Here is a 10169-nt window from a genome sequence, read left to right as displayed (position 1 = left end):
AGCAGAAATAAACTTAATTTAAGAACTTATTTCTAGATTGTTTTTGCCAGTGTGAGGCTACAGTGGGTGTAAAGGTTTTTGTGAGGCTCTGCAGGTTACTGACTCTGATGTTGTCAGTCACCGAATGATTGCTGCATATGATGCAGCTGAAAAACAAGCTAAAAACAATGTCCAGATTTAAATTAGTCATTGAGTTCTGTGTGTAAAAATATAGAAACAGGATTCTGAGGAAGCAGACATAAAGAGAAGAAAACAAAGCAGGTTTTAGCAGCTTTGTTAGCAGTCTGCTCCATCTTTAAACAGATGCATGATGAATGCTTTATTCAACAGACTCATGGTCCACAAAGACATTATACACAACAACACAACACAAAAAAATAAAATGATATAAATCTTATAAAAAACTTGCATCCCAATGTCTCCACAGTGCTGAGTGGTATCTTAGTGCACTGAGAGAGGGATGTGAAAACATTACAATAAAACTGTTCATTGAGCTGCTCAAACGACACAGATACTCACAGTCTGTCCTACTTTTAACATGAACAATAGCTCCTTCAATGTTCAGTTCAGGATTTAATGTATTTAACATAAGGCATGGGTGGTGTATGTCAGGCAGAAGCAGTACTGCACATTATACCACTAAAATACTTTGATTGATTGTTTATGTGGATCTTTAGAGGGAAAACATCATTTTGAGGCAAATACAGTTCAGTCCACCTATAAAATGCCAATTAATAGGGCAGACTATATGTATGCTAAGAGAGTGTAGGAAATTTTCCGTAACGCTCTGTGGTGGCATCAGCCAATTTTAATGCTATAGTTTGTTGAAACAGCAGCTTATCTGCAGCTAAAAAAGGAAGTGGTTGCATAAGCTCATCAGGAAGGCCAGCTCTCTCCTAGGATGCCCCCTGGACATCCTAGGAGAGAGGACTACAGGGGCAGGGGACAGAGGACTACAACAAAAATAAAACCCCACCCTGTGATGGAAGCCCTTGCAGAGCTGCATCGCTCCTTCACTACTGCAACTCAGGTGCATGAAGAAGGCTTATCACAGATCCTTTCTTCCGTCAACTGTTAGACTTTATAACCATAAGCCCTCTTAACAAGCTCCATGAGTTTTTTACATAGCTGCTGTTTATTGTGCACTTTTTGTGTTTTTCTTGTTACTAAATGTTTTTTTTGTTTGTTTGTTGTTGTTTTTTTTTTTTTTTCTAATTGAACATTTAACAGTGTGCAGTTCTGATAAATCAGGGATCAAAAACAAAAATATTTTACAGCAGTATTATAAAAGTTTCCTAATCTTTAGATAACAAATAACCAGCATCTCATTGGTCATTATAAAGCATCTGGTGCCACCTAGTGGTTGAATGGATCCTAAAGTGAGGGTGAGTTCTTTATAACCTCATTAACAATCAAAGTAAACAATATGATGAAACAGTAATGATTAATGATGATTAAAAAAAATCTTAAAAATAAATGTATGTTCAAGTAATTAAAAATGACATGTTGGCAGCAGATCCTGCATCTGCTGACATTATATCTGTTAATTTGATCGTAGAAAGCTGTAGATTGGTTTATATTTACATCAACCTAAAAAAATAAAAATGTTTTGTTTTACTTTCCCTTCGTATAATGAATCATACAAATGTTAGAGCATAATGATGTAGACTGTAAACTGCCTCCAGGGACATAAATCAACAAAGAAGTTTGCATTCAACTAAAAAAAGAGTTTAATTCCTAATTTTCCAAGCAGATCTGATTAAACTTAAAATTTCCTATCAAAATTAGAAGCAAAAATAAAGTAGTCTTCTTCTTTTGTTTTCTGCAAGAGCAGAAGGCATGATGGGAAAGATGGATGGATGGATGGATGGATGGATGGATGGATGGATGGATGGATGGATGGATGGATGGATGGATGGATTCAAACTATATTTTCTCTATAAAAAGAAAATTCTGCATTGACTACGGAGATTTAATTTTTTCCAACCACTAGAGGGCAGTAAAGCACCATGTTCCACTTTGATTAGCCAATAAAACACTTGCATCAAAATGTTTCACTTGATTTTTATATATGATAACAGAAAACTTTGCTTGAACAAGTTATATTAAACTAGTATCCCATGCAATCTGTTGTATAGTTTGGTAATAGACTGGTATTTACTGCAATAACAAGCAGGTTGAGTTATTAACAAAGACAGGGAAAATATTCACTACCATTAAAATTTTCTACATGATCCTAAAATAATGTTGCATAATATCTTTTAACATTTTAGAAAGCCATTGTTCAGTCCGTCTGTCCTGCTGCACCAACAGGCCATGCTGGGTTAGCACTGCTCACAGAAGCAGCCCAGCCCAGGCCTTTATGAAAGAGCAGCCAAACCAAAGCCATTGTTCAGAAAGACATAACCACTGTTAACAGCTTACCACAGTTCAGCAGGACCAACACTGAACATTTAGAGGAAAGCAGACGCTTTACATCGCCACGGAAACATGGAGGTGGTAGCATCATACTATTAGGAGACTTTTCTTTTGCACAGAGAGAAGGTAGCTGTTAAAGTTAATAGAAGTTCATTTTCCAGCATAACACATCTATACAATTTCTGTTCACTAATATGCTCTGAATCTATTCTGAGTTTGATCAAACTTAGACAGAAAACTACTATAAGCAGGAAACTACTGTAGACTTTTCCTGCATTGATATTTCAGTTAATATCAAGCTGTAATCTCTTTTATTTCTTTTTAGAAAAACACATAAAAGCAAAAACAATGCAAATGTTTGCAAATAACATTTCCAAGCATGGTTTTCTAATAAACAATAGAACACAGTCATCAAAGCTTTTATATCACAGAGCTGAAACATTAGACCAGAGCATCGTTCATTCATTTAGAACTAAAGCAGTTTCTGTTTTTTTCTCACATGTAGGAACATTTTCATCTTAGTTAATGCCGAGTTAATAACTGAACCTTGCAACTCAAACTTTGAAGACTTTTTTGCTGCATGAGCTAAATGAGCTGATAACCAGGCTATGATCCAGCTGAGTCACCAGACCTGAAGGATCAGCTGCCCCTTGGCTCAGTCTGAAAGCATCAGCATCATGCCTAAATAACATTATTATAATCTTAGATTATAAAAAAAAAAAACTTGAAGTATGAATAATTAATGGAGCCTAGGTGGAAGTTGGGCTGAAGAAACTGATTGCTCTCCTACATCCACCTGCGACACAGCCTATCAGCTTTGAACCACACCTCTACGAGAGCCAATTGGCATTCAACGTTCATCTTAAAAGGCCTTCGATATGCACCTGTCTGCTCCTGTGCGCAGGCGGCGAATGCTCTGTGATTTCATTGAGATGACACCGTTTCAACCCACCTCCAGCCCCTCCTCGACCTTTGTAGCTAAAGCTACATCAGAGTGTCATTCCTCCTGGACTCTTACTGCGTTCCCTGTCTCATCTCAACCGGTTTGGCAGAAGACCGCCATGTTGAGCCTGATTCCGCCAGAGGTTTCTTCCTAATTGTGAGTTTTTTCTCTCCACTGTCGCTTCATGCTTGCTCATCATGGACAGGTTCTTTCAACCTGTGTTATCCATCTGGACTTCGATCATCCAGGTCCCTGAGTAAAGCTCTAGTATCAGCTCATTTAGTCCACTGGATCTCCCCATAAGCATACCGTCTCACTAACCAGCAGTCTACAGACTGACCCACTTCATCTATCTCCACTCCACATCCAGTTTCAGGCCTGGAGGGGAAACAGCCCTGTTCTTTACCCCTGTTCATGCATATCTATCAGAATTAAGTGCTGTGTTTCCTGTCGAGGTCTGAGCACCAAAAGACAAAGTAATTGTATCAATGAATTTCTTCTAATTGTCTTTTCTCTTCATGTGAGTTTTTCAGATTGAAATGTATTTATTCTTTATTTGGGCTCCCTCCTATGAATGCTACATTTCCAGCTATCCATGGAAATTATTTTAAAATAAGTGTAACTGAAGAACTTTTACAGCTAATCTTTTTAGGTTTATAGGAATGAAAAGAAACGCAGGCCTTTTTTTAAAGCAACTCATCAGAAAGATGAGAAAACATTCCCTTTAAGTGAGGCAGATATCAGTTGACCTGAACAAACTCATTCACTGTGTTATATTAATTTACATCAAACACACCACTTTTTGTGTGATATCAAAAAAGATTTCTTTTAACCTCTGTGTTTAACTGCTTCCTAACATGTTTCACTTGCTGCTGCCCCTATAATTTCCCAATGTGGGACAATAAAAGATATATTTTTTCTATTCTAGATGGCATCATGAGGAGAGAACATTAGGTTGAAAACACGGCACTAAATTTAAATAATAGTGGCTAAAGGACAACAAAGTGTCAATCTCAATTCTCTGATCTCTCTGCACACCAGAGGTTCCCAAACCTTTTAGCTTCTGACCCACAAAAAGCTACAAGTCGCCCCAAATTCTTGGTTGAGAATCAAAGTATTTCTACAAAAATAAATTCAACATGGTGGAATGAAATTACAAAGAGGATCAGCAACAAAAGTAGCTGGTTTTGTCCATTTTATATGATTCTTTTATATCTTTGCACCCTTAAAACAACTATGGCACCATCTCCTGCAAAACTGGCTTACTGCAGCTCTCTAAAGAAAACAGAAATAAACCCATGCAATGCCTCACTGCAAAAAAATTAAATCTCAGAAAATATTTTTTTTTAATAGAAGTACATCTTTTCTTGAATTGAGGAGGTCAGTGAGACAATCTGCCAATGGAGTAATACAATTTACATTAACAATGAGAGAAAGCAATTGTATTGTCTTATTTCAAGTGAATAATATCTAATTTTCTTATTTAGTGAATAGAAATACTCATTCCATTTGCAAATAATCTGATTTACCTAATAAAATTAAGGCTAAATGAACTTAATTCAAGAATTTTTACTTCTTTCTGGATAGTTTTTGCCATGCTTGCTTATTCTAATCAATCATTATTTGAGCTTATCTAAGACCTATTTATAATGTAACAGAATCGAGTACGTTTTAGTCTATAATTAAAACCTTTTTTTTGCACTAATCCCACTTAAAAATAGTCAAATTTCCTGCCAAGCTTGGTTAAAAGCCAGATCTGCTATAAAATGTCTCATGCTTATAAATGAGAGCCTCACAGGCACCTGAAATGTTTTTATGATTTCCTTTAGTAACTTTGTGCAAAGCCGTCATTTTTCATGAGAGCCCCTTGGATAACAATGGAAATAAAAGTTCAGATTTAACAAATATAACCCCTCTTACAGAGTTTAAGTCACAAACTTTATTCATCTTAGTGTAAGTCATTTCTTTACAGTACATTCAGGAGAGAGACATTTTGTGGTATGAACAGCTCATTTCAGTCCTTTAGGGTTGAAAATCTTGGTGGCTTTATTGTTGGTATTGCATGTTCAACATACACAACTATAGAATCCTCCTCCTCGTCATCATCATCATCACCGGAGTGCATGTTTTACAAAGAATGGCCACAGGTTCACAACAACAGGAGGCTCTCTGCTGCACTGCTCTTTGAAGTGGGCGTCCATTGGCTGTGACCTCACACCCTGATCATGCCAAGTGGCTGAACTTGGGCTTAAACACTAAGGGGATTTTTTGTTTTTTTTTTGTGAAGATATGCTTGAAAATATGCAGAATAGCCAGAAATATTTTTTTCCAGACCTGCCAATTTGCTGATCAAGGAACAGTTTGCACAAAACTGATAATCAAGCTCAGAGCAAATTTTGAACTACACTGGTGCAGCCCAGTTATTCTAGGATAAATGATCTCTAAACGGCTTGGAAAGTTGTGTGCAAACGGATCCATAATCAGGAACGTTTGCTGATGCTTGGTCTTTAAAGAAAACAAACATAACACATTTGCATGTGTTTAAAATATCGACTTCTTTCAGTTGAGCAACTGCTCAAAAATCATCAGGTTTTATTTCCTGGTGAATCTCCAATTTGAACATTTACTAAAATCTGTGCAGGAAAACGGCATGTTGAACAAGGAGAGACGTCAACCATGGGGCCCTTCTCAAGCAGTGCAGGTTCAGAAAATCAACATATGAAGGAAAAAAAGAAAAACAGTAAAGCAACACTTAAATGGAAGTCATTAAATTAAAAGGGGGAGGTAAATGTAAACTGTCCCTCAGAGAGAGAGAGATAGAGAGAGAGGACACTGAGGTGTTCTGAGGTGTTTTTGGCATTTTTTTATAACAAAGCACCAAAAGCGGTGACTTTCTGAATCAGTGCCAAGTCCAACAACCTCGACAGAGCTCTGCAGAGGAGCTCACATGTCATCCTTCACACCTTAGTGACATCCTTCAGAGAGAAACCAAAGGTTTGTTCTTTTTGTGGTCATCATTTTCATGAAATCCACAAATGGATTTAAATGTAAGACATTTAGCCAACTAGACCACGAGTCTGATAGAGACTACAACCCTCATAATAGAGGAGAGTGGATTTTTTTTAGACCCCCTTTCATTGTGTAGTAGCTGGCTCAGAATTTGCCAGAAAAGTCTAGCTGTAAGCGAGCCTCGTGCAGAAACAAGCGCACCCTCGGAGCAGAATAAAACCAGGACGATATGCTGCTCGGGGACAGAGACGGTTCTGGACAAGGCTGCCGACTCCAGACAGGTGAGGCTCAGCACTAGGAGCAGCTTAGGGGCCCGAGTACATTTCAAGTGTCCATACAATAAAACATCAGAAAAATAATAATAATAATAAACAAAATGGCTACATTTATTTTCTTTATTCCTTAAAATCCTCATTACCTTTAAAGACAAAGAAATCAGCTTAACAACAATTCATAAAATATACAATTCTTAAAATAAGGAATGAGGAAGAGTGAGTAAAATAAGACAGAACCAAAATAAGTTAACTTTTCCCCGTATTGCAAACACTTTTTAGGGGACTGAGAAATAAATATTTAAAACTTGTGGCAGTTCTTCTCTTTCCTTTCAGATGAAAATGATTGGATGGAAATTTTAAGCTTAAAGACAACTATGGTTGGAGTGCAATTCTTAAAGCCAGTGAAGGTTTGGTTGGAGATTATTGACATCATACAACCCGTTCTTCTTCAGAACGCCTGACCCACCCAAGGAATGCCACATGTACAAGGAATATTAAGAAAAAAAATGTAAAAACAGTACAATAAATAAAATAAAACTGTGCTGCACAAGAACTGCATCCTTAAAGAACAGAGAGCTGCTTTTTGTTTTGTTTTCCATCACAAATCAATGCTGCTCCACGTCAGGGTGGGAACTAAGTAGGTGGCAATCACTTGGAACAGAAAGGAAAATATTGCAGATAAAATTTAGTTTAAAATGCACCATAAACACAAGTCGAATAGCAAAACAGGTGATACTTCTATCAATGAGCTCTATCTTTTTTTAAAGTCTTTTTTAAAATTTTATTTATTTAGCTATTTGTATGTACAAAAAAAAATAATAATAATTGCTTTAATTTATTTTTTTGTTTGTTTTTTGGGGACGGTCACACAGAAGGAGGAGAAAAAAAAAGAAAAAAGAACTGCGGGAGTTATTGCTTCTTACTGCTGGAAAAAGGACGGACGTCTGCTCCAAACTTTAAAGCCGTTTGGGTTTATTTTCCCTTGTTGCTGCTGCTTTTTTTTTGTGTGTTTTTATCTGGTCTAGGATTGTGCCTTATTATACTGACAGCTGCAAAGTAGGCAAGTGCTGGATGGCTTGTCGTAGCTGCTTATTGAGGAGTTAAGGAACCAAAACAACACATTCGCACAAAGTTACGATTTCCACTCGTAGAAACTGCACTAAGAACCAACATTCGGTAGGAATGCTCTTTTTTTTTTGCGGGTTTTCCTCTGTGATTGGTCGACACGCAGAGGACGCTCCGTATGGTACTGTATCTGCTCTGCTTCCCTGATAGCACCGATTTTGTTGATTTGAGCCTCCGTGGTGTCGAGCAGAGACAAACGATAAAACGGGGATGACGTTTAGCTCTGCAGGGCCATTTTTATTCTATTTTTTGTCTTTTAGGGCCAAGCAGCGTCAATATGGCAGAAATCCCCCCCCTCCGCCGTAAAACAAACCCTGGTTTAACGCCAGACTGTTTGGATGAATTAACTTCAGCTCAACACACACTCATATTAAGGAACTAAAAAAAAAAAAAAACAATTTAATAATTTCACTATTATAAAAATTTAAGTGCATTTTAAGTAAAATCAGGGGTTGTGCATCTTTTGAAAATCAACACTTCAATCAATTACACGTTTTTTTTTTTTTTGTCATGGGTTTAAAAATCCAGAAGACTTGTGTGTGTGAAGTCTCTGATCTCCCTTTATGTGACTTCAAAGCAGTTTTTCAGTGCCAGAGGAGACGGTGTCGAGAGGAGCACGTCTCACTGTAGCTCCTCCAGCAGGGGAAAGAGCGCACGCGGCGTAACGAAAAGGCTCGGAGCGTAGGTTGGTAGGGGGAGCGCCGTCACCGTAGGCGATGCCGTGGCCGGTTGGGTGAGCGGCTGGGTTTGGCAGGGCTGGTGGTTGCTGGCGGCGGAGGCTTTAGGAGGAGAAGGCGATTTTGACACTGCAGGAGGAGTAGCCCTCGTCGCTGGCCATGCTCTGGAGGCTGCTGTGGTCGTCCAGGTCGCTGGTGCTGGCTGTGCTCACGCCGTCGAGCTCTCCATGGGAGAACTCGGTGCTTTCTACGTCCACCTCGATCTCTTCTGCAGAAAAAGAGCAGAGAAGTTTAAAAAAAATATTCTAAGCTATGTCTGGGTGTTTATTCCTGCTGTTTGACGCAGTTAAAATAAAACCTAAAAACCATGTTCCACTATCATAACGTCTGCTAGACAGAAAACCAAAGTCATGACCTTGTAATTAGCTCTTAATGTAAGGATATCATTTATTTTCCAGTCATCAGATATTTGCCAGAAGGAAATGTTTTACCTAATAACATGATTAAGGATCAGTATTTAGCTCTTATACTTCATAGATTTCATGTTTTGGTTTCTTGAATTCTTGTTCGTTCTTCAAACAGCGGTTCTGTTTACAAAAATTAATGTGCTCAGGTATCAGGCACCACTGGAACCCTGTATGTTTTGGGTTATTAAGCATTAATATTGGACAAATGAATGTCCAGTATTACCCATTAATCATCTCCAGCACGTCTCTACAGGGACGTAGCTTTCCTGCATCACATATTGTTTTACATGACGGCTACAAGGCCGGTTTTGCTCCCATTCAATCGGAGGATTTTCTTCCCTGTGTCATTGTTGCAGTTTAACTTTAGCAAAGCTAAAAATAAAACACCTAAAAAAAAATTCCATGTTTTCAATAAGGGGAAAATGTGATGAAAAAAATTCTCGCGATAAAAATCAAACATTTACTTTCACATTTATACACGTCGTCACCTCAAGCATCACAACTTTCAATGTTACTTTTGCCCGACCCAATGCTGTGGGGAGTTGGACGCGTCCTCACCTTGGTCTGAGTCCGAGCGGTCGGAGCAGAGGGTGGAGCCAACGCTGTCCATGCGTATCCTCTCGCCCTCCCCTGGGCTGCTCTGGACTGCAGCAACACTTCCTCCTCTCAGCAGCTCCAGCTGACGCTGTAGGTGCCTCTGCTCGCGCTCCAGAGACTCCAGCTGGTACTGGCTTTTCCTGTCCGCCTCTTCAAGTTTCTGAAGATGACAAAGATGCAAGAAATAGTTAAAAGGTTTGGAAGTCACTTTAAACTTGGAAAATCTGCCAAGAGCTTGACCCACAGGGCATGCAGTTTGCCAGCCAATTCCATCAACAGAAAGGACAATAGGTTCAATATTTAGGTTCAATAATTATCTGAAATTATCAGACATTGATATGTAATAGTCATATATTTTTTTCTTTATATCATCATAAAAAACAATTTTAGATCTGTGCACAATGCAGATTTTTTTTACTTTTAAAAATCAAAAATTTAGTAGACTTTTGCAGCAGAACTTGCTGCACATTATAGCAGTGATTCTTTTTAAACCACAGTAGCTTTAAATCCTTTCCTGCAGGCCCAAACTAACATCACACCAAGCACAGCACATGTTGGGTTCAGCTTCTGCCAAGAATGTCATCAGCTTTTAGCTCTCCTTCCTCTCCATTCCACTTCCATTGACTTTGCTGCAGCTCTTCCAGCGTGCATCAAGCAC

At 38.4% G+C, this 10169-nt stretch overlaps 1 protein-coding gene across 2 annotated transcripts in view; it reads right to left on the bottom strand.

Moving 5' to 3' along the window:
• Positions 1-7648: 7648 nt before the first annotated feature.
• mxi1 (MAX interactor 1, dimerization protein) overlaps positions 7649-10169 on the bottom strand; it is a 38142-nt gene continuing 35621 nt past the window's right edge. For both annotated transcript variants that reach the window (XM_015372661.1, XM_015372662.1), the window contains exons 5-6: positions 9473-9671; positions 7649-8715 (exon numbers count right to left, since the gene is read on the bottom strand). In XM_015372661.1, coding sequence (XP_015228147.1) covers positions 8552-8715; positions 9473-9671 — 363 coding nt within the window. In that variant the 3' untranslated portion in view covers positions 7649-8551. The remainder of the gene's footprint in view (positions 8716-9472; positions 9672-10169) is intronic.

This window comes from Cyprinodon variegatus, unplaced genomic scaffold (genome assembly GCF_000732505.1).
Source record: "Cyprinodon variegatus isolate N-32 unplaced genomic scaffold, C_variegatus-1.0 Scaffold74, whole genome shotgun sequence".
In the NCBI taxonomy this organism is placed as follows: Eukaryota; Metazoa; Chordata; class Actinopteri; order Cyprinodontiformes; family Cyprinodontidae; genus Cyprinodon; species Cyprinodon variegatus.
Note: the sequence above shows the minus strand (reverse complement) of the source record. Positions and strands in the feature narration are given on the sequence as shown.